This window comes from Frieseomelitta varia, unplaced genomic scaffold (genome assembly GCF_011392965.1).
Source record: "Frieseomelitta varia isolate USP_RPSP 00005682 unplaced genomic scaffold, Fvar_1.2 scaffold_212, whole genome shotgun sequence".
Classification (NCBI taxonomy): Eukaryota; Metazoa; Arthropoda; class Insecta; order Hymenoptera; family Apidae; genus Frieseomelitta; species Frieseomelitta varia.
In genome coordinates, this window is record NW_025109884.1 from 72,185 (window position 1) to 99,784 (window position 27,600).

The window sequence follows — 27,600 nt, forward strand, 5'->3', positions numbered from 1 at the left end:
ACACACACACACACACACACACACACACACACACACACACACACACACACACACACACACACACACACACACGCACGTATACGTGGACGCAGCTGTCGTGTACATCAGCAGTTCCTTCGTGTTTTTTGTATACAGAGAGCTAGCTAAACCTCTAGGTAATAGTTTTTTTTTTTTTTTTTATCAAAAGCACATGTATATCGTGACTAGCCTATGTGTGTATATATAATATGTATATATATATATATAGTATATTGTATATAAATCGACCGTCGTGTCATATGTGACTCCCATCATCCTCTTCGTATTCTTCTCTTACTCTGTGTCTCTACTCTGTGTATGTGTGTGTATATTATGTCTTTTATTCGACGTTCCCTCTTTCTTCCTGCGTGTGTGTATATATATATATTTATACGTTTGGTTTGCATATTTATCTCTGTTCTCCCTCTTCTCTCATTCGTCTTCTCAATCAGTGTGTGATCAGTTCTTGTTCTCCTTTCTTCTCCTGCAGTCAGACTCGTCGGTGGAGACTCATCCGGAACTCGTTCCGGGCTCATTCGCGCCGAGATCTCAGTCTACGAGACCGCGGTTCGGGGAAACACCGCCAACTTTCGTCCAAGTGCGACTAGATCAGAATGTCTCTTTGAATTTGAGGAGGTGATGTGCGCGGTGTGTCTCTTCTCTTCGATCTCGTTCGTGCACGCCATTCTCTTCGCTGTTTCTCGAGGATTCGATGCCTGGTTCAAGTTGTCACGATAGATTTGTGCAGTTCAGGATACTGTCCGTTCTTGCTCGACCTCGACTCGTTTGAGGCTCTGATTTCTGGCTGTGATTTCTCAAGAATTGAATAGAAAAGATGTCCCAGCGTGAGGTTCAGTGAGGGAATCCTCCTCCGTCGTGGCTCGTTTGTGCTCGAACGAAAAAAAGTTCAGAAAGCCTAACAAAGTCGTTGACTCTTCAGCTGCGGAAGAGAATACCTTTTCCCCTGTTGCGATACGACGGTACTCGTGTCCCTTCGTCGAGACGAGACTTTAAAGCGTCTAACGAGTGAAATTTTGTGCAAGGAGTTTCAAACTAGGAACCTGTCAACAGTCTTTGATGAAATTGTGAAATCATAATGTGCCTCGCAGCTAAAGAGTGAAGATACTCTTCCAAGTATCAGCTTACTAACTTTCGATTTGTTCTTCTTCTTCTTCTTCTTCTTCTTCTTTTTTCACTTGGGTCAGGTTATCTTCACGCTTCAATACGAAAAATTAATTCCATAATCGTCGAAACTTGCAGAAGGCTTACCAGTCTGTCGTCCAGATCGTCAATTATCAGCGTCGGATCTCGTTTACATGGCGAAGATACATTCATCAAACGAATAATCGCAGTGGTCCCGTTAATGCGCGTCGTTTCGTCTTATTGGGGAAACATCGATCGCTCTCATTGTGCGTCTGGCGACGAATATTCAGCCTCTCTCTCGTTCTTTCTACAAATTGCATTCAGTCTCTCTCTCGAACGTAATACACACTTCTAACACAAGCGGTGTGCTCCCAGTGCGATTCGCCGCGCTGACTGCCCGCGAAAGAGAAAAAACATTTATAAATATTTCAAAAACACAACGTCACGCAACGAAGAGAACCATTTTTCCCTAACACACAGCCAACAATAATGCAACGTTCAAGGGGAAATCATTTTCCTAGACTAGTAGGTGATACTACAGCATCGATTCTCAAGGCATCGAGTCTTTCTTTCTTCTCGCGCTTTCGCTGCTGCTGCTCCACGCAGCGTGAAAAATTCAACAAAATTGCATTACCATTAGAATTCCTAAAATCGAAGCAGTCAACGCGTTAATAATAAACGAATTTTCGAAGGAATCGGAAGTCGAGCACGTACCTTCTTCTCCTCCCTTCGGCTCTCGCCTCGGGATTTAAAAAAACAAAACGAGAAATTCTCAACACGCTGGGTTTACCATTACCACGTGATTCCTTTACCATTCTCGGACAACAAAAGCCTCTCGATCTTACGAGTTTCACTGCTAGTCTCTCAAAAGACGCCCACGCTTCGCAGCGAATTACCTAATCAAAGAATTACCTCTCTCCCTCGCGTGGAGAACTAAATTTTTTGAAACTGCAAGCAGGCTGTGCTTGCAAACCTTTCGTTTCAACAATTAACAACTAGCAATCAGAGCGCACAATTAGAGGATTACTTTCTGGTAATTATTTGAAACGTTCCGTTTCTCTCGTCTTCGAAAGAAAAACGCGAAGATCGTTGGAGCTATCAGTGAAACAGAGAACGTTGGAGCTATCCTGATGGGCGTGCATCCCTCGATTAACATCAACGAAACTCTAATGCGTCTTGGGTACGTGCTGGTGTCGATCGTCGTCGCTGGCCTCCGCGTCACCCTCCACACCTTTCTCACCCTCCTCCGGATGCGTTGTGTTCCCCTCCTCGGTGTCGACGCTGCTGGTCGGCGTGATCTGTTCCGTTCCAGGACCAGTGGAGTTCGCTGTGGCCCCCTCGTTGCTCTTTTCGAGTCCCAGGCTGCCCAGCAGGCTCTTGTTAATCGGTTCCGGCGAGGCTTCCGACTCCTCGCTGCTAGGTGAACCGGGAGACGAGACTATCACCTGTACGAACAGAAACGCCGTCCCAAACCAGCGTCATTTTCCAATTAATCAACACGGTCTTTTGTATTCTGCGCTTGCGTTTATATACGTGTGTCTGTGTTTGTGTGATGTGTTAACCTTTTCAGGCTAACTATAGGTGTGAAGTTTGAGTTCGAATCGTTGCACGTGTTTGCACAAACGAGGGCTGAGATTGAGAAAGTGAAGGGGAGTTGGGTGCGAAGTGTTGGGAGACAAATGTGAATGTTCTATATTTGTGAATGTTTGAAGCTTAAGTCACTATTGTGTCGAACACAGCGACTTGTTCTTGGTTGTGTTTCTGAGTTGTGTACACACCTATATATATTATATTATAATAATATTATATTATAATATTATATATATATATATATATTATATTCTATTACAGAATGAGGCATCTGTGATTTCAGTCGTGCGCAAAGGAACTGAAATTAATTTAAATGCTTCATCTTGTTTACTATATTTTCTATATGGTGTTGGACTGAAAGGATCCCCATTGGACAGGAATGTTTGAGGAACTTCATAGACAGTTTACTCTTGATTCCAGTTTGAGTTATTTTGCAAACGAAGAAAGAGACAGATTCTTGAATTGAATCAGAATTTATGATCAGCAAGTGTGGTGGTCAGACCGGATTCAAGAAGTGCAATTGACGCATGCTAGGAGTACTAACGGATCCCTCAGGCTATCAGTCGTTAAAGAATTTTCAGGGATCAAGTGGTTGGTAAAGTCCTAAGAGGGATCCCCACTTTTCCTACAATCTCACTCCTCTCTGTCTTTCAATCAGGTGAAAATGACAGAGACGATGCTATGTGTCAATGTGAAAACAGAGGCAGAGTCAAAGTACTGTCCATATTAAAATCCAATCCAATCGACAATCTTGTTTTAAATAATATATGAACGTACAAAGGAGAATATTTTTATATCTCTTCTGTAGAATTTAAAACAATTTCCCAATCTGCCATGTATTTTCACGCATTGAGTATTCCTATATATATATATATATATTCAACTAAAATTATTTACACATTTCCGTGTACGCTAGAGTCTTTGATACACGCGCTCTGTTAGTTAATAATAATTATTTAAACGACTCTGCGAAAGTAATGACGAAATGCAATGGACGAATGACTGTGACATATTTGATTCATTGACATGTTACGTATTGTATATAATATATATGTATATTTGATAAATCTGGCCATGCATGTGACAGAACGATAACTAAAGGCTGATGATAAAAAAACGCGAATGAAAACGATAATAACGATAATACCTGTGCAAGAAGCGGCGTCTCTGTGCTGTCAGCGGTTTGGTAGAGCCGGCAATTTGCGTTTGCTCTGAAGAATACGTGCCCAAAACGAAAAAAGATAAAGAAGACAACGTAAATCGTCACTATAATGGAAAGACGTCGAGAGACTGGCGCAAAGAGAGAAACGGAAAAATCATAAGCGACCCGCTCGACCAGTAGAACACCCAAGTAAGTAAATGTACAGAACTGACATCGAGACATGCACGGAGGCGTAATTTCTGGTAATTGTGGTTCATATTTACACGGACGTAACGCGCGACGTGATTAGTTTTGCAAACTGTTTGCCACCCATAGCAACCTATTCTCTTTATATTTTTTCGTCTACACTCCTTCGTTTCGGTCATGCTTCGACGAAAGCATGACGCTCAGGGCGAACAATTTGCAATGGCCGACGATCCTCGAGTGTTAACCTGAAACCGACACACGATGGTAAATGAATGAAAGAACGTAGACATACATACATATATATACACATATGTATATATGTATATATATATGTGAATGAAAATGTGAATAAAATGAATGAAACGTGGCTTTTGTCTCTCATATCGAGCTTATGCGAAACAAATGTGATTCGAGATCGATATGTAAGCGCGACAGGGCTTGTTTCTGCGAAGCGAAAATAAAGGGAGAGAACAGAGTAGTTTATACTTTAGGCCTACCATGCTGTTCACAAACACGCTTCAGATAATGCATATAAATATGTGGGACACGGAGAAAAGCAGAGAGCGAGACGAGACTCTTGTTGTTTTTTTCTATCTTTTTTTTTTCTTTTCTTTTCTTTTCTTTTCTCGAAGCGTTCCGTTCAACTTTCCTGGTCTCCCCTCCGTTTCAGATCGTCATTTCAATTGACATTTATACGGTGAAAGTAGCGAGGATCGTTAGACCAGGAAAGTGTTTTGATCTTTTATTTCTTTAACCTTTCTTCCGCCCTATTCTCTGTATCATTTCGAGCCACTCCGTTAGACTACAAAGAAACAAAGACAGATTACACGATAATTACAGCAAGCAATCTTCATTTGAAGAAGAACACGTAGAGTAGCCTTCGTTCAAAGTCAATCACAATTTGAAGAACAGAGACAAAACGTAACGAGTCACGTGTTTTCTTTCGTAGAAAAAGGCAACTGCAAAATTTAAAACGCTCGAGGGAAAGCTTCCTTGGACTTGTATCCCTGCAACGATACTATCTTCACAACAACACGTGTACATACGTATCTTATATAACGCACGAAAGATTTCAAACTGTTGCTTAAAAAGTGGTTCGTACTTTTCTTTTTTTTTTTGCTGGTGGTTGCTTTCTGAGTTTATTTAAATATCAACAGGCAGTGGAGCAAGTGCACAGACAGAGAAAGCGGGCGCGGCGGTAAGAGAGGCGAAAGATTGGAGTGAACGTCGTTGAAGTAGAACGAGTGCCCTAAAGAGAACACTGACCTGTCGAGGCTTGACCGGTGGTGGAGGACGAATGGAGGCCGCGAGGGCTGCGGGTGGCGCCGTAGTTGGGGGCTGTTGATGAAGTGAGTGTGGAGGCTGCCAAGGCAGCCCTGTGCGTCCCAATGTTCCCTGCAGTTGCTGTTGCACCTGTTGCTGCACCTGTTGCTGAACTTGCTGCTGCGGCGGCGGCTGCTGCTGCTGCTGCTGCTGCTGCTGATGCTGATGCTGATGCTGCTGCTGTTGCAGCGGTTGATGACTGTTGTTGTGCTCGACTGCTGGCGTAACTCGAGGAAGCGTTGAAGCGACTGAAGAAATCTTCCGAACTGTCTGTGAAATGAGCGACTGATTATTCGGCTCTTATTTTTCCGGTCAATTTAAAAGAAAAGCGACAACTTCAACCACTACATGCGAAGTGCGAGACGAAGCTTTGAACGTTGCCAATTTTGTTACAATTTGCAATCAACTAATTAATATTGCAATAGACTTCAACTCTAATAGCATTACAAGTGAGTTTACAGTGAGATTGGATAAGTCAATTGTTAGGAATGACGACATTACCTGACTTAACAGGCCAAATCTCAAGAAGATACTTGAGAACTGCTATCGGCTGTTGGAAATCCAGAGGCGGGCCGTTCTCTTCCGAGTGTAGCATTAAAACTGGCCCGAAACATACTGCCAGACTTGCTGGCGACATCTTGTTACACTGTGAAACCACCATCGCCAGATGGTCCAGCAAGTAGATCAACGTACACTGTGCAAGCAACGATTGGTTAATTGGAACACGTTTTAGAAATGAAACGTGTCGGTGGAAACGTCGGATACCTACCCTGTTCACTTTTGGTAAACAGTCGAGTATACTGAACATGAGTTTCGCGTTGCCTTGTGGATCATCCGGCAGACAAACGGCCAGTGCGTCGACCATCATTTGGTAGAGGCACTTCGTGAAGAGTGGTTCTGGAAGTTCTCGCAGGTAATCTTTCAGTACACCTGAACAATCATTTTAAACCATTGTTGCAATCGGTGCCACGTTACTCCTATTAACTTTATGAACAATTATAAAGAAGTTTACCAGTAATCACGTTAATATCTGGTACGTTGTCAGGCGACAGATTCACTGAACGAGCGTTCCTCTCAAAAGCCTCCCTAAGTATCCTCTTTTTCGTAGCCGATCCACAGAGCCTGTACAGACCTAAAATCACAGATTGTTAACCAGCTGTTTACACGCAGCAGCCTTACAACAAATGGCAGCTGCTACTCACCAATAATGTCGAGACCTCTTCTCTCAACCTCCTCGACGCAACGCCACACGATTATGGGCACATTTGGAACGCCCATGGCTAGGGCGGTAGAAACACCACCAGGAACTCCACCAGTCTTGCTCTCTCGGCTCACCTAAATCCGAATCATCATCATCATCATCATCATCATCGCCGTTTTCGACCAATTTTTAAGATTTATCCATCGCCCAAAACGTTGAACTTACCACTGTGTCGAGATCAACTCCGAAGAGCGGCGCCACTCTGGTAGCCAAGGATATGACTGGAAGTCCTCTCCTTCGGAATGTCTGCTGTGCATCGGTGTATCTTAATCTCAGGTAGATGGTGCCACGTGGCTCTACCTTGACAGCTAGCTGATGAACCGGTGACTCCTTCAAAAGCGTCGCCAGGTGCACGGACCCTTTGTAACAGAGTTTGTGCCTGTACTGTGGATCCCAGGAGTAGACCAGCAAGTCTAACTGCCGGTTGCCAACGAGATCCAGCTCGAAGGTCTCGTCCCAGTCGAACATCAGATCGCCGGTTCGCATCACCGTCCTTGCCTTGTGCACCCTGTCGCACTCCAGCACGCAGTAAAGGTCTCTCAAGCCGCAGCTAGCTGTTACATCATCGAAAACAATCGGTGATCGATCTCGCTATCTCTCCAATTCGCATTTCGTTGCTTTAACCCTCGAGCTTTCGGCACGAAACTTTCAATGAAAAGGCAGCAGCTCGAAGTTTAAGGACAGTGTGAGTACTATCGAACACTTTCTAACATTCGAGAGTGTCAGGTAGTAGGAAACGCTACAGACTTAAGTCAAAAGTAATTTTAATGAAGAAAAAAAGAAAAAAAAAAGAAAGAGAGATACGTGACAGGTTGTGCAATGGAGAAAACAGCCTAGAGGATGTGCAAACTCCCGAACGTACCTAAATTAGGCTGACCTGATGGCGTGGAGGGTGTAGTGGCCGCCGAGGAGGACGTCGTTGAACGAAGACCGCGACCTGCCAGAAGATGGACCCAAAGTAGCCCGCTGACCCCACCCGCCAGGTCACCACTGCTGGTTTCCCCGAGCGAGCTCAAGAGAGAGCTGGTCGAGCTCGGAGTTCCCACAGTCGGAGGTTTTTCTATCTTATACTTAAGGAACTCTGCAACATACAACGCAGATAATTAGATCAGAATTCGTTTTCTTTTTTTACACTATCCGCTATGGATGTCGATCATCAATACCTAAAACCTGAATATCACCTGCAGGATTAATGTCTAGCAGTCTTTGATCCTGAGTTCGGGTAGGCGTGGGGGTGGGTATGCTTCGCGTGGACTCTAGGTCCAGCAGATTCCTGATCCTTCTGACCGACGTCGCCCTCTGGGTGGCGGAGCTGCTCAACGATGGTTTCTGGCTGGTCAAGGACGTACGAGCGCTGGACGCAACCGAGGCCGGTCTTGGGTTTGCTGTTCCACGATGGCACGTCGAGCTGATGGCCGTCGATGCTCTCAGGTTGGCAAGATTCACTTGCTGCGCAGATGCTGACCTCGTCGACAAACGATCCAATGTGCTGGACAGTGGCCTGTACGCACCGTAGGTTCCGTATTCGCCCTAAATTATCAATAAATATGCGTTTAAAAACCGACTCTGCGAAAGAACAATAGCGTACATTTTCGACATTTGCTTGTTATTTACTTGATTCACAGCTGCGTGAATGTTCTCTGCGCTGTAAGTGTAACGCGGCGGTCTGGTCGTGCTGGCTCTGATCTGCTCGTACAACGCGCTGGTGCTGGGCGTTCGACTCAGCCACGCTCGGTACTCGTCCGACGTGAACACACTGGGTGACGATGGTATCCTTCCTGTTCATTCGAATCGAACAGAGTTTTCCCAGTTTAAAATTCAAAGTGTTAAAGGATCCTCCGTCCTACTTGAACGTGAGACTAACCTCTATCGCGTCTGATGGAAGGTAGCTCGGGCGCTGACAGTGCCCCGTCACTATCTTCCTGATCTATAAGCCCAGATGCTACCGTGCTAAGTCCAGACCTGAGACCTGGTTGCTGGGGCAACGTTCTGCCACTACGAGGCAACGAATTCGATCTCAAGCCTAGAGAAAGCGTAATCTCGATTTTAACGTCAACGTTGAACGAGATCGAGTTTGTGGGAGGGGTTGCACGAGCAACGAAGACTCGTCGATGGCAGGAGGAACAACTAACCTGAGGAACTCTGACCAATCTGCGACCTCGACAGGGTGGCAAGGTGCGAGACAGCGCTGCTCTGAGGCGGGTTGTTCATGTTATGCCTGTAGTAATAGTACGCCGACTTGGGTGAACTCGAACAGGTTGCCTCCGTGTCTGAAGCGTAGTCCAACGACGGCCGATGCCTCCTGGTCAACGTGCCAAACTGGCCTTGCCTCTGAGTAGCCGTAGTGCTGTCACCTTGACCACCGTATCTGGTGTTGTACCTCAACGCGGATGTTCCTGTTGCAGAGACACGTAAAATATGAGTCTAGAGTCTGGAACAGACTGATGTGTATGTAGTTAGCAGCTAAAAAATTTCTACAATTTTCAATTTCAGTAGATATTTGGCCAATTTGGTTTCTATTGTTTCAACGAAATGCCATATTTTCAACTCCCAAATAGATCCACTGTGGCAAATGACAGACCTGACTTCAAGCTGGATCTAAGAAGAGTGTGTCGAGCTGGTGTGGTGATGCTGGTATAGTCAACGCGAGGTAAATGCTGATCCGAACCGCTTCTGGGCATGATTCTTCCGCTTCCGGCGTGTTGACCGTAACCATAGTGCGACGACTGTGTCTGACTGGACAATCTGCTGCCGACTGATTGCATCCCTGCGCCCGTGGACATCCGGCGACCGCCATTCGAGGGCATTACTGGCCCCGTGTAGAACGAGTGTACCTAAATTCAATCGAATCAATTAACTCCTCTTCATCTATCGGTCTTTGTATTTTTTTTTTTTTTCTTTCTTCCCTCTCGTATCACGATCGATCTCACCTCGTATCTGCGTTTCTTAGAAATGGAAGACACTCGTATTGGATTTCGAGAGTGAAGTCGATCGTGAGTCGAAGGGGAATCTAATCAGATACTTTGCCACCACGATCGATGGATCACTCTATACAGATTATATGTTACAATTTACATAGAAATCCACATATCACTATGATGGACTATGACGACCACGGATCGTCACGAGATGAGACAATACTGAAGAAAGAAAGAAATAGAAAGAACGAACATACAGAGCCAAGCTTACAACGCAACAAAAAAAAGTGGGATTACATCATAAGTAGCGACAGATGGTCTTGTCCCACCTGGACACCTGGAGATATATTTAGCATTTCCTTTGAATTTTTCTATAGACAAACACTAATAAATTGTGATTTGAACTGCGACACCATAAACGTGACAAATTTCTGTGCTCATTGTGATAAATTCTTGCCAGTACGAGCTGTGAGAGTTAAGATTCTGAATGCGACGAGTGTAAATACTTGTCCACTGTCCAGGTGGTGCACGGTGCAGGGGATTGCTGCATAACACAAGTCTAGATATCAAGAAAGAGTTAGTGGTTTCTTTACCTTTGTGAAATCCTGGTTAATATCAACGTAGCATTCATTCATAGAACCGATTAGTCATGTGAAACACGTGGTCGAAACACGAGCGTGCTGCGAATCGTTTATTCTCCAAGCCAAAAAGAGCGTTTTACGAACGATCCTCGACATCTCGAGCAGAATTCAAAGAACGAAAGGAATTGCATTTTCTGTGCAAAGTTTACTGGAATATTTGGCGAGAGAGACTTGGAAACCGAGACGGTACGCAGCAGCGTTACTGATCACTATCAGGAGTGTCTCGAGACATTGCCACGAATTCACCACTTTCTTATTCGAATCGCTATCGCAATTGAAGACAGAGAAGGGCAAACAAGTGTCAACTTGGTGCAGACAGGTATATGAAAGGGTGCTCGATCCACATCGTCTAGAACATCTATGTGATCTATATCCAAACGCAGGTGGAGATTTGAGACGAGGGTGAAAGCGGCGAAAATCGCACTTTCTGCCAATTTTGTTGCAACAGTGGTTAAAACTCCCTTTCCTATATCTTCCTTGCAGACTCTTCGTTCGAGTTCGTCTCAATTCCTCCTTAAACTTCGTTCGATATTACTAAATATTTCTCTGATCTGGTAAAACCTCGACCTGCGTCCAAGTCGTACGAGGAACGAGTAGTGCATCGCAAGGGCTTACTTTTTCAGCCAAGCTCTCCAAAGTCTTTGGGTATCCACGTTCGTACGGCTGGAAGTGTTGCGTGGCGGAAGGTTTCGGTTGATGCGTGATGACAGGTGGCGGGGGTGGCTGATACGACCAGTGTCCCTCAGGTCTGGAGTTGTAGTACAAATCACCGTTGCTCGATCCTAAATCCTGACTCGAGCCTAGACCCGACAGTCCTAACCTCGACCGAGAGGGCAGCATTTCACGACCGTCGCCACGTCTACGATTGCCATCTCTGCAATTGAAAGGTAAAATTAGACAATACAGACATTTATCAGATTGACAAAAGTCTGGGTCACTACAACTGGATCTCATTTGCCAGAGTCCACTTAAACCAAGGAGTTTAAATGAAATTTTAGTGTAAGTTGAAACATAAAGTCTAGAGGATGATTAAAAAAATGTTCCAGAACAGAGTAGCTAAAAGTTTGAGTAAGATTGGCAAGCTTACTGGCTAATTAGGTACCTGACGTGGTTACTAGTTGCATGGTCGCTCTCATCCTCATTCAATTCCCTCTTGATCACCACAACAGGAGGCGCCTTGTGCTCGGTCTGGCGACTGTGCGAGATCGGCTGGTGTTGGCCGTGCCTCGTCGCCAAAACGAGCCTCCTGGGTATCGACATGATGATCACGACGTCATCCAGGCTCATGTGCGTCACGTCGACCAGATTCACCGCTAGAATCTCATCCCCGACCTGATTGAAAACGAAACATACCTTTATGTTAGGTCGTGATATTCGATATAAAATCTTGTTAGGAACGATCCAGGGTTAAAAGTATAGGAAATTCTCGACGAACACATCAAAAATATGAATTTCTTCAGCCTGTAGCTCCTCAAGTGTACAATTTTGAAGAAGATCGTATCGGTGAGTCCCACGATTCTAATTCCCACACAGATAGTTGCAAAAGCTCGAATTGCCGTTACCAGAGGTGCTATTAGAGAGGAAAGAAAGAGGACGATTGTTAACCTTCAGGCAACCGCTATTGTAGACAGCGGTCTCCAAGGCTATCCTCGAGATAAAGACACCGTCGTTTCTGTCGACGCCGTTGCCTTCCCGTATGTACAGCCCCAACGTCTGGCCTGGCCTTTTGATTATCTCGACAAAGTGGATCGGGTGCTTCGGATCCTGCAAACGACGAAGTATTAAGAAACGAATGGACAATGATGCCTAAGCGGAAAGGGAATTTGGTTGAAGAGGTATCGACGCAGATGTCACACACACACACACACACACACATCAACGTACCTGCATCGCAATGAACTTCTTCGCCGCCTCGGACGCCTGCCTGCCCATCTGTCGTGGCTCGATGACCCGAACGACCATCTCACCCCTTCGCTCGACAGCTTCGAGGGCCGCTGCTGTCGAGGCGTCATGATCGTTCTCGACGGTCTCGATCTGTTTGAAGATCTCTGTGCTGATTCCACTCACCTGCAACGACAGGTCCTTCCACTTCAACCACGCCATGCCACGAACCGAGGCACTCGCAATGAAAAGAACTTCATGAAATTGCTCCACTGACTCGTCTTTCACTCTCGTGTGTTTCTCCAATTTTTTTCTCGTTCTCTCTCTCTCTCTCTCTCTCTTTCTTTATTTTTCTTTTTTTTTTCTCTTTGCAATAGTTATCGACTGTGGTACAGAGTCGTTGCTGGAACAGTTTCACGAAGGAGGCGAATCGGTTCCCTCTAATCTGATTCCCATTTCCTGCTGCCTCCCTCTATCTACTCTCATTTTTGAAGTAATTAGGTTTATCAATCGGCTCCTTGGAGATCTGATCATCCTCCTCTCGGAGATCGGGATATCTAAACTCTGGGAAACAGCAGGATAATCTAGCTATCTCCTCTGGGAGAGGGGTGGACGTTCCAAGGAACCAAGATTTTAATCTCCTTTGGCGAGCAAGGATGGAATATAATAACCAGGAGGAAAGATTTCAGTTGTTCAGAGGGGACAGTGAAACGTTGCGTCAAAAGGGCGGTCAGTACCTTTCTGAAGTCTCCCTGAATGACCATGGGGGGTGGTTCCTTGGGGCGCAACTGGTTGGCAGGTGCTTGCCTTCCAGGACTTGCACTGATGTCTGTCACTTCCCCCCGGCCCTCCTGCAACAAAATTAATTTCACCGTTAGTATCATTTCCCTACATCCCTCAAATAAAGTTCAATGTAATTTAATTTAATATCAAAATTAAAATTTTCAAAACTCCCAAATTCCTAACTTTCCAATTAATTTCCAATGAACAAAAAATTGCAAGAGGCGAAGAAAGAGTAAACGGCGCTCCAAGTGTACCGGCACTAAGTGAGAAAATTAGGGGGGGGGGGGAGAAGGGGGGACGAGACGAGCAAATCGAATTTATAAAGTTAAACATCACTGGATGGAAAATGAAAACGTTTGGCGCACGAAAGGTATCGAGGGGGAGGATGCCCCCCTCTCCTTCCCCATCGGCTTAAAAGCTGCAGCAAATCGGGCTAAACGGAAAGGGGGGAGGGGAGGGGGGCGGATTTTCTGCTCGCGGCGCGGTTGCACGCGAGATTCAATCAACTAGCTGATTAGAGGCTCGTAAAAATTGCAAGAGCTCCTATTCTCTCTCTTTTTCTCCCAGCGAAGGCTTTTCCCTGTGAAATTACAAACAATCGGAGATGCACGCGGTTCAGCGGATCCACCGAAAATAGAAAACCCGCTTTGTCGGCCACCGATGCAAAGGTGCCCCTTCTTCCCACTATCCGCGAACTCGGTGCTGCCAACCCAGGGGTTGGCAGAGATAATAATCAGCCCCGTGCAAACACCGAGCTACGATCCACCAATTTTCTTTCCTCTCTCTTTCTCTCTCTCTTTCTCTCTCGTCCAGACACCAGAAATTATACCGGCTTATTGCCAGCTCGTTCCCCACGACCACGGATTTAATTGGCTGATAAGTTTTGCACCAGATTAATTCAACACTTTTCGCGACGATAATTCAAATGCAAATGCAAAATGGTCTGTTTAATCCTTACGGCCGCTTACGATGAAAATGTCTTGATCTGACTGAAAAATAAATATTAAATTCCGAGTGCAATTGAGCTGTATTATTGTTCACGTAACTACCAAGAATTTTATCCAGCTTAAATATTTTAATTTTAAAATATTTAATAATTATTACTATTCCAGCTTAAATATTTTAATCAGTAATTACGTACGTACGTAGGTCTAAGTTTCATTTTGTGTAAGTTTCTGTAAAAGAATTTTTTACAACCAATACAGATTTGAAGTGATATCACAAGATTACATCATTTAATCAGAAATCAAAAAAATAGCGAGAATGAAAGAATCAAGGTGCCACAAAGAACGTGGTTTTTCCAAAAATTGTATTTAAAATTGTGAAAAGTTGTTACTGTGAGAGTTTCATTACTATGAGCGGCAAACAACACCGTAATAGCCTAATCTTCCGATGCTCGCAACTCGACTGCGGATTTTTTCTGACCTATGGGAAATTCAAAGTTACAAAAATATATATAAATATAAAATAGCGAAAATAAAGTACTTCTTTCAGAGATGAAAAAAAAAAATTTGACAATAAATTATAATAATATACTAATGCCACTGCGATTGAAGGCCAAGTGAAGTGTTGAACATTTCGTACGATTAATTAACTCGTCTTACCAAGATGATAATTGAAATTGAATTTTAAACTGACGACCCAGAGATCCAATTGTGCTTCTTGAATTTTGATGATTAAATTTGAAATTTAGTAGTTCCGCTTGGAAAACTGGATTAATTTGAGAGCCGAATTAAAAATCGGTCAGCCGACGTTTAAACGGTCCCCTCGTTGATCGTTGGAGGCAACGAATAGCAAATTGCTTCGATTGTGCACATCTCGAAACCAATAAGCTTCCTTGAGCTGATCAGGGTATGCAGAGGTTCCGTTTGCCGCTGAGAAACTGTGGACACGAGTACCCTGATAGAACTCATTAAGGGTAGCAAACAATGCTCGGGGAAGCAACCGCTTGTTAAAGAAGCTGTTTCAATTAGAATCAGTCAGAAACAGCAACGTTTCCGTTCTTGTTCTTCCGCGGAACTTAAATCTCCATAAAGTGCTCCCCGCTAGTCCTGTCATTAAAGCCTGCTCTGGCGTCTAAAATATTCTGGCGTCTCGGCAGTTTTTCAACAAATTAACAGGTTAAGTTCCTCTCTTTCGGTTCACTTTTTTTTTAGGAGCAACAGCCTAGAAACGATAGCTGAATATCCATAGATATTCGGGGAGAATACTCGAGCATTATATTGTTATATCATGCCACGTATTTGGCACTGCATTGAAATTTTTTTAACAAAAGTCGGCACTGTATTCAACTTTTAACAAAAAGTTTAATTTAAAATTTAAAAAATTTCAGAAAGAAAGATTTTCTAATTTCGTTGCTAAACAAAATGCAGATACGGTTCGCAGTATCGCGTATAGTACAGTAGAAATTCAGATGGAAGCCTCAACTTCACTTTCAGACGAAAGCCGATCGAGACAACAGGCGCTTTAAAATTCCATCATCCACCGATCAGAGCCCGGTTAATCCCGACCACAACCTCTCCCTGCAACCCACAGTGTCACCGGTCGGTCATTCTGCGTACATCCCCCTGACGCACCGTCACTACTATACACCTACAACAATATCCTCGACCCAGTGCACGTCGCGTTTGCTGCCCCTCTCACGAGCATCCTACGACCTACGGTTTGTATCCAGCACGCGAGTAGCCGGCACACGTCTTTCTCTCTCTCTCTCTCTCTCGTTGCTTTCGTTCAAAGCGGATCACGCGATCCGGAAACGCACCCCGTGGAGGCATGTGAAGAGGACGAGCCACGCGGCAGAGCCGCACATCCGGTCGCACAGGGACAATAAAGACATCCACACTTGCGCGGCCGATTTGCAGCCCCTTTTGTTGGACGTGTCCTCGGGAAGGCCGGCGGCAGCGGCCAGCAGCTCGTCAGACTTGTTCGTACAGCCCTCAGCGCCCCTCTCTCTGACCTCAGCCGGCGTCCAGGCCCTCTGCTCTTCCTCTCTCCTCTTTCTCGAGGCGTCGAGGTCTGTGGTCCTTGGCGTAGCCCGTTTATCCATGCGTGCTACGCGAGCACAGCGGGGTCGGTCTTACTACACAGAGAGCCGGGAGTAGTCGTTACAGAGGCCCTCCCCCCCACCTCCCACACACCGATACAACTGGGCCACCGGTCCACCCTCCACGCACACGATCTCTATCCGGCCGCACGACAATGGGGGGTACGAGGGTGGACGGACTTGGGAATTAGGCTTCCCTCGATCGACGGTGGACACCAACACCACAGGTATCGCGGATCACCTTGCGGGAGGAAAAAACAGCCCGTGATCACCCCTCGAGAACATCCTCGCCTACCCCATGCTGGCTAATATGGCGGGAAGGAGCGCTCAGGAGCGTACGAGGCCGCGCCTGCGCCCCCCACCGGCCACCACGACGACGCCGAGGAATCGAGTGTAGGTGAGTATCGACCCGACGTGACGTCACACCGTGGCCCACCACCACTATCCTCGGCCAAACGCTCAACCACCCACCCACCCCCTTCCTAACTTACTCCGTCTCTCGCGGTGATTCTCCGTTACGCTGCCGTCTCTCGTTTGCTCCGCTCGTTTTATCCCCGTCTATAGGTTATAACCGTCTCGCTCCACCGGCTACCGCGGGTTTCTCCGGCCACGTCTACGCGTTCCGCTGGCTACGTGCATCCTAACTCGCTCTGCCGTTTGATTTCTGTCTCTCTCTCTCTCTCTCTTTCTCTCTATCTCTTTCTCTCTTTCCGCGCGGATTTTTCTTCGAACGCTTATGCTTCTTCCTTTTTTCTTTTTTTTTTGGGGGGGGGGGGGGGTTTGTCGCTGATCGTCGAGCTGGTTCTTTTTTCAAGCTACGCGTTCCACTCGAATACCTCCGGACGGGTAATTGCTAGACTTGTTCTTCTCGAGTCGAGTTACGATTCCTGTGCGATTTAATTCATTCGATTGTATCTGGGGAGATTTTGTAGACCGGGGAAGATCGAACGAGGCTCTCGAAAGATCCTACGGACAGTAATCGTGATGCGGCATTGTTGCAAGAATATATCTGCTGAGGGAGGATCTGATACTAACGAATCAATTGTTCTCTAGTGCGCAGACCGCGTAACTACTCTCGGTGTAGATTTTCACGTTTCATCGTTGCCTAATTTCTCTTTCGTCCTTCCTCTGCGACGGAATTCTATCCGCAGGATGCGAAATTAACCGCTTGCGCTGGCCAACTGATTGCGGACCGTAACGAGTGACCGAACCGTATACGATAATTCGTCGCTTTCTTTCTGAACTCGTTATGTGATATACGACATCACTGGACAGAAATTATTGAGAAGTAACAAAATTATCATGTTAAAAATTATCATTAGCCTGTGTTATATACTTAAATATACTTAAAACTGGGAAAATATTGCAATTTTTGGGACAAAAACATTCTCGACTGTAGAACAGATTTCCCGCTAATCTGCAGAACCTGTTTCCCACACCGGCGTGCCGCGGCGTCGTCTCTCTTCCTTCCTCCAGCCGGCTAGAAGAGATCCAGCCTAGACTCTATCAGCCCCTCTTCATCATCCAGAGCTATCAATACTCCTTTGTGCACCCGGTTCTTTTACCTCCTCTTCATTTCTCACGACTTACAACCCGGTGTGTTCCTTCTTTCATCTTTCATACTCGCCCTCGGAGGGGCCAGAATCCTCGTCATCGATCTTCGCCCATTATTTTTACTTCGACCCAATTCCACCGCTGCCTTCGCAAGGATATTCATTTATCCGGCTTTTATTTCACCGACGATGGCCGGTCTTCTTCTCTAATTGCATCCAACCTGCCGTTTCTCCCTCTCTCTCTCTCTCTGTCTGTCTGTCTCTTCAAGTTTTTCTACGACAATTTGTTTTATTCACCGAAACGCGTACACACGGTTCCCTTTATGCAAGCTATAGACGCTCTTCTCCATCCGGAATTGATATTCTTTCCAACTTTCCCCACCGCAAATCCTGTCTCTCCCTTGTCTCTGGCTGCGAGTTGCTTATTCCTTCAACTGCTGATTAGTTGCAACGTTGTTTGACTTTACAGAAAGAGGGGGGGGGGGGTGAGAGGGAAGGGATGCCGGCCCAATCCTGGTTCCTCTGTCTGCCAACTTAACGACACACAAACGCTATTACTCGCGAATCCTTTGTTTCTGATGTGGTCCATGCTGTTTGTCGCTCTGCTCGTTTAATTAGAGGAATCTGTAATATCGCGAGGTCGAGCTGCTGCGATTTTTGGTTAGGTTTTGCTTTCCAAAGCGTAGAGCAATTTTCTTCCATTTTGATACACACGATCGAGCTATGTATCCCGGAGTTTTTGGTCGTTTGTGGTTCACGTTCCTTCCATGATCCCGCGAATAACATTTAACTTCTCGCGCCACGCATGTCAAGAATTTTTTGTTCCAAAATTGTGATATTTTCTCAGTTAATAAATTAAATTGAATTAAATAGATTTATTGTTTCTCGATCGTTTCCATCCAGTGATACCATGTCGATACGAGTTGAAAAAACAAAGCGACGAATTATTGTACACAGGTTTTGGTCACCCGTTATGGTCCGCAATCAGCTGCCAGCGCAAGTGGCCAAGTATTGCAAGGTTTACGATAATGTAAAGTAAGCCAACAAGGTTTGGAAAATGATTCTCATGGCGCGACGATCATTTCTGGCGAACGTCGCGATCATTTTGACGGAGGGGAACGTGTTGTGCGTGTCCGGACGACAAATCGCGTGAAATTGGCGCTGAACTGCACGTATTAAGCGAAGAAGAGTAAAATACGGAAGGCTGGGGGACAAAAAGTGTCCAAACAAGAGGAGAAACGTCACGACGGAGGAAGAGAAGTGGCGGCGAATGGGATGGAAGCACTTTGTGGTCCCTCCCCCATACGGAAGAAGCATCCTCGTGGCGAGACCGAGTAGAGCACAGGCAGCCGAATAAGTGCCGAAAATTTCAAGAATCTTCAAAAGCTCTATACTCGTTGCATCGCTTAGCCGTGTGTCTTTCTTTCTGAAGCCTTCTTCAGCTTGCCGACAGTTCTCAACTTTTACTTGAATTGGTAGTAATTCGTTTACCTCGTACAACGAAGAACGCAAGCTTCTATTTATACATATTACGAAAAATCGTTCGAATTTTTTAAAAATACGCTGTTTTACATCGGCAAAATATTTAACTAAAATTACAAATTCACCATTTTGATAGTTCTAGCGTTCAACCTGTGCGTAATTAGGCGCGCAGTAAGCAAAACCCTTGTGTGTACTTGGACGCGCAGTAGGCTAAATCGTAACTAGTCAGACGCGCAGGAAACAAAACCCGTAGCTAGTTAGACGCACAGTAGAACAAGTCCGTGCATAATTGGACGTTCAGTAGGTTAAACCTGCGCATAGTTAGACGCGTCACAGATCGAACCTACTCGTATTTAGACGAGCAGGAAATTAGAATAAGTTCGTACAGTGGCTGTTTGACGAACAATGAATTAAACCACTATAAATGCGTAATTAGGCGCGCGGTAGACTAAATCGTCACTAGTCAGACATGCAGGAAACAAAACCCGAAACTAGTCAGACGCACAGTAGAACAAGTCCGTGCATAATTGGACGTTCAGTAGGCTAAATCGTAACTAGTCAGAAATGCAGGGAACAGAACTCGAACTAGTCAGACGCAGAGTAGAAAAAGTCCGTGCATAATTGGACGTTGGGTGCGTAGTGAATCAAAACCGTGCATAATTAGACGCCTAGTGGACTAAACCTGTGCATAGTTGGACGATAGATTGGAACCACAAGGCGCATAGTAAACCAAAACCGTATCCAGTTAGACAAATACTAAATACATAGTGGAAACGTCGAGCATAGTTGGACGGACACATAGTAGACTAATCCCGTGCGTAGTTAGACGCGAAGTAGACTGAATCCGCGCTTAGTTAGAACGCATCCATACGCGCTTCGTACAGTAGAAGAGACCCATCTATCGTCGGACGAACAGTAGAACATATCCGTTAGTTGTCGGACGTATATTGGAGTATACGTGCAACGCATTAGGCGCTCATGTGTTGGAAGACATCCGCTCGTTTATAATATATACAATATAGTATAATACAGAATATAGAATATAGTATAATATAGAATGTAGAATATAGTATAATATAGAATGTAGAATATAGTATAATATAGAATATAGAATGTAGTATAATATAGAATATAGACTATAGTATAATATAGAATATAGAATATAGAATATAGAATATAATATAATAAATTTGAATTCTGAAATATGTATGTATAATACATATGTCACAATTTTTAATAAAAATATAAATTTAAGTTCAAAGCACTATTCTATCATATTAAATTATAAGTTGTATATATAATTATATATATATATATATATATAAAATTATAATTGATAATTTAATGAAAATTTATTAATTAAAAATATTTTCAATTTTATCGAAAGCTAATAATGGAATTTCATTTAAGACATGATTGAAAGGGGGATAATTGCCTAATCGTTCGAACGAGGATTGATACACTTAAATAAAATATACACCCCTCGAGATTTTCAGTAGAATCGTGATTTTCAGTGCGTCGTCGTGAAACATATTCGTAGCACGTATTGAAATTAAGAAGTTGGAAGTTGAAAGTTGAAACGGCGGCGAAGGAATTCAACAAAATTTCGTTCCTCCACGGTAAATCCCGCGAATTTTCAAGATGATCATTTGCACGGGGGAATGCTCACGTATTGCCGCAGAGTGTTTTCGAAATCAGGCGGAACTGGATTTCGGGTCAGATACAAATCCAGGTCGAGTGAGCACTCCGAAAGGCAGTTCCCCTTCCGTGTACAAACTCTGGGAACCAATTATTTTCTCATTATCCTTGCTCCTGGCAGCCTGCGAGGCAGCAAAATGGGACAAAAACCCGTTGTCCTCTCCTAAAATGCAACGAAACGACGGACATCAAATTTCGCTCAGGGATCGCTATACCTTCTCCAATGTTTAATCACATATCGCCGTGGATCTTCTCTCGCGTACGCGCAGTCCTCTCTACAAGGATCCAACATTCACTCGTAAATTCATTCGCGCCATGGAGTTTAATTGAAATCAATGTTGAACAAAATCGAAGATCCGCTGTGTCAGCGAAAGTTTCATTCAGAAACCAACGTGGATCGTGTGGCTGAACGGCGAATTGCTATCGAGGGGCAGTCATTAACCTTTTTTTTGCAGCCTGTATCGAGCCAAGCAGCCGTGTGTGTTCGAGTAAAATAAAATTCCCCCCTTATTTTCCAGGACGCCTTCTTTTTTTCTTCTCCTCCCCCCCCCCCCCACTCTACTTTTCAAATGTGAGAATGCAGATCGTCAAGGCCTTTTATTCCCGCCGTATTAGGCAAATTATTTCACGAGGAATTAATTTGAATGGGGAGTAGGGGGTGGAAAGAGGGAGTGGGGAGGGGGGGGGGCACTTTTTCTCCGGCGTGGCTGGTATTAGAGCGTGGCGTTTCATTGAGTTTCGAACGAAATTGTTGGCGCAGGCGTGACGACCTTTTCCACCGGGGGAGGGACGGGGGTGGTCGGATTTTACGTGTCCCATAGAGGCTCTGTGTGTGTGTGTGTGTGTGTGTGTGTGTGTGTATGCGTGCGCGCGGCCGCTCCTGCTTCGTGGATCCTCGTTTCATCGTTTGTTTCAGCATTTTAATGCGATTAAGCGCGCGATCCCCGGCCGTATCGCGCGTAGCCGTGCTGGATCGCTACGAAGATCGCCACCTGGCTTTTACCAATCCTCGTTCCACGCGACGAAATCGATCGAGCCTCTTCCTCGTCAACTTTCACTGAATATTTCTTCATTTAGGGCGCCTCGAGGGAGGTTCCACGGCGTCCACTAGCGTCGTACGTTACCGACAGAAGTAGATTCAGGAGTTTTAACACCTCTTAAGCTGGTAACTGACTGCGTACCATAACGAGTGACCAAACCGTATATATAACGCAATAACTCGCCTTCTTCTGGATAGAAATTACTGAGAAGCAATAAATTTGTTATCCGTTTTGCCTGAGTTATACTTCAACATACTTAAAACTGAGAAAATATTGCAATTTAAGGGACAAAAAAGTTCTCGATGTACGTCAATTCCAGCGCAAGTTAACGGGGGATTCTTCGTCACTTATTGAAAAGAGACGTTTTGGTCAGGTTTTCCCTCAGGTAACTCGCGTTACTTTCGCAAAGCACGTTTACTTTTTTACGTTCATTTTAAAGAAAAACCTCTAGCGATACCTTTCACCCGAGGAAGAACGGTTTGATGGACAGTTGTGTTGACTTCAGATTTCGGATAAGTTGTATACCGTGGAAACAGATCCTTTAAAGTAACGTCGAGTGTCAGTTACTCGCGCGGGAGCCCGATTTTTCCAATTCGCCGAGAGTTACATCTCCGCGCGAGTCTGTGTTGAAAGAAAAAAAAAAAAAAAAATAGCAAATCTATTAAAAAATTCACAGGATCGAGCGGAACGATCGAAGGGCGAAATTTATAAATCGACCGCAGACCCGGCCCAGTTTAAACGCAGCGTGAAGCGTTAAATGAATTACTTTCAAAGCTTCGAGTGGCTATTTCGCGGCTGACGGAGTGCGGAGAAGTGGGCAGCACTAGGGGAGAGAGAGAGAGAGAGGAGAGAGACAGAGAGGTCGGATGAAGGGTCGAAAAACGTGGGAAGGAGGGCAGAGGGTTAGCCTAACGTCGAAACGCGTCCCGCTGGGCTGGATTCAAGGCGGCCGATTTACCGCGGTTCTGTTTCAATTTGGCACCGCTCCATTGGCTCTCCCTTGTTCAAATCAACCCCGCCGGCGGATAAAATGAAACGGAAACCTCGATACCAAAAATTACTCGGGTCGGTTTTAACTCAGGTTTCCTTAAATTTTGTACAAGTTAATGAAATGATCACGGGTGAGATTGTAAATGAAAGTTACTTCTATACTTGCCTCGTGGTACTTATTTATTATAAATTTCTATACTTCTTTACCGATGAACTAAAACTTTTTTGTATAACCTAACGATTAATTTTTATCTTGTACAAGTATAGATACTATCTGAAACTATTCCAACCCTCCTTGACCAGATTTCGATCTAATTTTCTATTTATATATTTACATATTATTACATTATTCTAAATACATAATATATTATTACATTTATATTTACATATTATTAAAATGTAAATCAGACCTCGAACGAAAAACCCAACGTCCCTGAAACCTGGGAGAATCATCCACGCGAATCACCGAAGCCGAAACAAACGAAAAGGAAATCAACGCCCTCTCCTCGATCGAATCGAACGATGAAAAAACCACGAACGCGGTACGAAGGTACACGCTAACCAAACGGCGAGATATGGGCGAGAGAAAAAAAGTGTCCGCGTGGAGGGAGGGTTGAAGGGTGCAGCGGTTGCGGGGAGGAGGTGCAGCACAAAGGTGGAACAGCGTAAAGCTACGCTGCTGCGCGTAGTAGCCCGGAAGTATCAGTAGTAAAACGTAGTAGTAAGTAGTAAGTAGTAACGGCGTGTACGCAGGCGTACGCACGTTCGGCATCGTTCGGGGTCGAAAAAATGTGCCGCGGTTGGGGGGAGGGGTGGGATTCGAGGACGAAAGGGAGCGAGAAGGAGGATCGTTTGCGGTCCACTGGAAGGAGATATGGCGGCGGTGGTGGGGATAGTTTGAGTCACAGTGGTGGGGAGAACGATGAGCGCGGGTGGGGGAAGAACTAGGACGTACAAGGACACAAGGAGAGGGGGCGGAGGGGGAGGTCACGCGGGATGGTCTGTTGATGAGAAAGGATGCGTAAAAGACGTAGAAGAGCTCGAGGTGTGGATGGAAGAAGAGGGGCAGGGGGAGACTGAGCAAGGATAAACGAAGTACACTTTGTTGAGATCCTTAACCTATTAAGGACCGGCGAAACAATGCGTAAATACCGTGTTATTAAAAAAACAAGTTACAGGTGTTTTATCACATTGGTCAGATACATAGGAAATTTTTACAATTTGGAGAAAGTTATCGTAGGTGCAAATGGTGGTTTTACGTTCTGGCACGTTTTATGGAATTGTGGGAAATTTTTCTGTTATAAGGAACTGTTGCAGATAAGATTTTACGTTGATCTTCCAGTGTACTGAAGGATACTAAGTAAAGGTTAAATTCCTGGTATCATCTTTCGTAACTTCGATCTTGGAAAAACAATTTAATATCGATTGGAGGGGAAGAAAGGTACATGAAAAGTAGACAAAATATTTGCATTAAAACATCAGCTCTTAACGAGTATTAAGTAAGAAAATTCTTCTCTCTCTCTCTCTCTCTCTCTTTCTTTCTCTCTTGAAACCACTCTCATAATCTCCATCTATAACAACGCAATTCGCTAAAATAACTTGCCCGGAGGAGGAAACAAACGCGATTGCGTGCAATTTTATATTGTACGCAACGTTTGGCTTTAATGGCGAAGGAGAAAACAGAGGATGGTTGTGCGCGAGTGTGTTTCTTTCTGAAAAAGAGGAGGATGAATACCGATTGTTAGGTCTGGACCGGGCAAGAACAACTGAAGTATACTTAAAAAGGGACGCGACGTATATAGACGAGGAGCGGGCCGGTAGAAAAATTATTGAAGTGTACCATCAAGCAACACAAAGAAGACAGAAGGGGATGAGCAAACAGGGTGCGAAGAATCAGGAAACGAAGAAACTTCAAAATGAAAAGAAACAGGAAAGAGAGCCGAGACGAGCAAAGCCGTGAAGAATACAGATATTTGTCAGATTATCAGCAGGCGTTCTGATCCATATCCGCAAACGCGAAGAGACCGCAACGACGGCTGCGTCGATGGTTTCACCACCTGCGTGTTTCCGCAACACCCTGTGCACGAGTGCCGCGCGAAGCAGTCGAAAGACGAAGACGAAGAAGATGTATAGGGGAAGGGAGGGGGGGGAGGAAAGGAGAGACGCGGCAGAACCATAGGAAAAATTCAGAAACAATGGGCAGTCTGCGCGCGGAGGAGAGGGGTGGCGGATCCTGCAATACGTTGCTCGGTCATCGCGCCTGCGTTTCACGATCCTGAAGTAGCTCGAACTGAACTGAATTCACCCTTGCTGTACACTCTCCCCCTCTGCCTCTCTCTCTCTCTCTCTCTCTCTCTCTATATATATATATATATATATATACACGTACGCGTGTATGTACATATATATGCGCGCGCGTGTGTATGTGTGTATATTCGCGTGTGTGGGTGAAGTCTCTCACTCGTCTTTCTCACTCGGTCTGAAACCCTCTCTGTCCGGGTGTTTGACCACATTTCTACACTGGGTCTCTGTGTGCCCGCGCTCCTCTGTCTCCCTCTGGGGGTCGATGCACGCCAGTGTGCACTCGCTATGTGTCTACCCGGTTTATGTACATACGGGAGTACGGTGAGAAGTACGTATGCAGCCAAGTACAGTTGGGGGGAGCGGAGGATGGGGCAGAGAGGGGAGAGAGAGGGGAAGTAGAGGGTGGCTGGAGCCTGTGGGCCGTATGTACACAGCCAAGTACGTACAATACGTGACACATATTGCGCCGGTGTACCGGCTTTTTACCAAGTTAATACGGCCTCTAAGCGAGCCGTTGATTGCAACAAAGCTGCGTGTCCAATTTTTTCCCTTTAACGGATTCACCGCGATTCCGGCACCTTTTTTTTTCTTTTTCTTTTTCTTTCTCTCTTTTTCACTAGGGCACTCGCACAGCCCGGATAATTCGCATCGACGAGCGACTCGTGTTCGAAGAACACGGAGACTAGGATGCCCAGTTGCATTGCACGTGATTGTAGATTATTCATTTTTTACATCTATCTTTTTTTTTTTTTTTNTTTTTTTTCTTTACATCGTGTGATATTCTACGCGAGCAAAGTAAATTGAAAGTAGCTCTTTCGCCAAAGGGGGTTTCATGTTTCACGAAACTCCCGTAACAGTTGACAGTCTCGGTGGAATTTTTCATTTTCGATTGAAATTTCTCCAAAAAGCTCCTCCTGCTCTTTCCGCGATTGATCTACACGCACAGAGAGACGTACGTACGCGTGCGTATTATTGTACTTGTCTCGTTCCACTTTCGCCAAGCGCGCACAGAGCTCTTACTCTTCAACTGGGTCACTTTTATTGAATTCATAAAACGCTTTTGGGAATTTAATATCGATACGCGACTACTCCCTCGCGATGTCACGGGTTGCAACACTAAAATTAATCCGTCGAACACGCCTGTCCCCAATCGATATCGACCGGCTTACAGTAGGTAAATTGTACTGGCGAAGAAATTCCTGATGAGAATTATTTTTAGGCACACGCGATCGGTGATTAATTTTGCAAAAATCTGTCGTCAGACGAGAGAAAGCTTTCTGGTTAACGTATTCTGGGCCTTTCTTTTAACCTCAATTTCAACCTCAATTCCCAATCTTTATTGCTATTGACTATCATTTCCTCCCCTCTGGTGTTCGAAACGAAAAATAAAAATAAAAGCTTTCCATCATAGGATATTATTTATGCCACGTCGTGTAAATTTATTTTTACACGAAATGAAAATTTTCGGTTGTTTAGCTGCACGTTCAACCTCAAGAACTTTGACAGTTCTTTTCGTCCCTTTTCTCTATCATTTGTTTCCAACTGAAACTGAAATTACCCCTTGCTGCAGAGGATCAGCGAATTAACCTCGCGAATTCATCTTGACAATTATCAGAAACTGTTTCTCAGCTCACCATTTCGGTAAATTTTCCAAATCATCAGTACTCAGAGTTGACTGAATTCAGTTTCAAGTCTACTGTCAAATTTCGCTGGTGATTTGTTGAAGCTGCAATGCCCTTCGGTACCTCTGATTTATGACAATCAATAAGATAGTTTTATCTCGTCGTCAGATTAGACTGACAATGCTATCAAAAAGCTTTTACTGTCTGCTGAATTTTGAAGCTTCCTGTCTAATTTATATGTGACAGGCAACGTGTCAAAAAATGGCACAAATGTACACATTACATAGAAAAATATCGCGTAATCACAGTTTCTGATTATCTCTGGATGCAAACGTACCCCTGTCGAAAGAGAACGAAATTCAGTAAATCAATTTCACGCTCACTTCTCACGCAAGAGCAACACGTCTCGAACATGTTCCATTTTTTAGCCCCGGGTGAATCGAAACTCGAGGGAAAAGTGTTGCGCGGGACACGTGTGCGTTGGTGTATGGAGGGTGCGCGACGCTAATGGCCGTAAAACTTTCGCAATTAACAAAGTAAACTGCCGGCAAACCTTCTCGAACTCGCGAAAGGAGCGACGTTCTCCATAAATTAATAACGCGGACCCGGCCATCGCGGATCGTAATTGGCGGATTGTAACACCTCCGAGAAATCGCTGACCGAAACTTTTTAGCATTCGTCTAGCACTCGGTCCCGGGGGAGGTGGGGGGTTGATGCATTTCTCCTGGAACGTTGAAGACTGGAAACTTTCGTGGAAATCGTTCGACAGCAGAATTATTACGTTCGTCAGACAGCAGAATTATTACTACTGTTAGAATTACTATAGAGTATAATTATACGTTATACAATTACAGGCAATATAATTATATAATGTATAATTACATATATAATTATATACAATATAAATTTCATTAATAATATATAATAATATAATTATATTAATGTATAATATATATAATAAC

The 27,600-nt window shown here is 44.7% G+C and overlaps 1 protein-coding gene across 13 annotated transcripts in view; it reads right to left on the bottom strand.

Annotated features, from left to right (window-relative positions):
- Positions 1-147: 147 nt before the first annotated feature.
- Positions 148-27,600, bottom strand: part of LOC122527193 (rho GTPase-activating protein 100F) — a 59,258-nt gene continuing 31,805 nt past the window's right edge. For 4 of the 13 annotated variants that reach the window (XM_043651156.1, XM_043651159.1, XM_043651157.1 and 1 more), the window contains exons 4-22: positions 12,861-12,974; positions 12,127-12,309; positions 11,848-12,006; positions 11,345-11,574; positions 10,858-11,116; positions 10,195-10,206; positions 9,265-9,517; positions 8,816-9,079; positions 8,548-8,706; positions 8,298-8,461; positions 7,865-8,213; positions 7,546-7,764; positions 6,849-7,237; positions 6,625-6,757; positions 6,435-6,554; positions 6,192-6,352; positions 5,924-6,116; positions 5,366-5,688; positions 148-2,606 (exon numbers count right to left, since the gene is read on the bottom strand). In XM_043651156.1, the coding sequence (XP_043507091.1) occupies positions 2,328-2,606; positions 5,366-5,688; positions 5,924-6,116; positions 6,192-6,352; positions 6,435-6,554; positions 6,625-6,757; positions 6,849-7,237; positions 7,546-7,764; positions 7,865-8,213; positions 8,298-8,461; positions 8,548-8,706; positions 8,816-9,079; positions 9,265-9,517; positions 10,195-10,206; positions 10,858-11,116; positions 11,345-11,574; positions 11,848-12,006; positions 12,127-12,309; positions 12,861-12,974 (3,963 nt within the window). In that variant the 3' untranslated portion in view covers positions 148-2,327. Of the gene's footprint in view, positions 2,607-3,898; positions 4,345-5,365; positions 5,693-5,923; positions 6,117-6,191; positions 6,353-6,434; positions 6,555-6,624; positions 6,758-6,848; positions 7,238-7,545; positions 7,765-7,864; positions 8,214-8,297; positions 8,462-8,547; positions 8,707-8,815; positions 9,080-9,264; positions 9,518-10,194; positions 10,207-10,857; positions 11,117-11,344; positions 11,575-11,847; positions 12,007-12,126; positions 12,310-12,860; positions 12,975-15,667; positions 16,186-27,600 lie in introns of those variants that run through there. The other 9 variants (XM_043651163.1, XM_043651161.1, XR_006306306.1 and 6 more) reach the window with 9 other exon arrangements.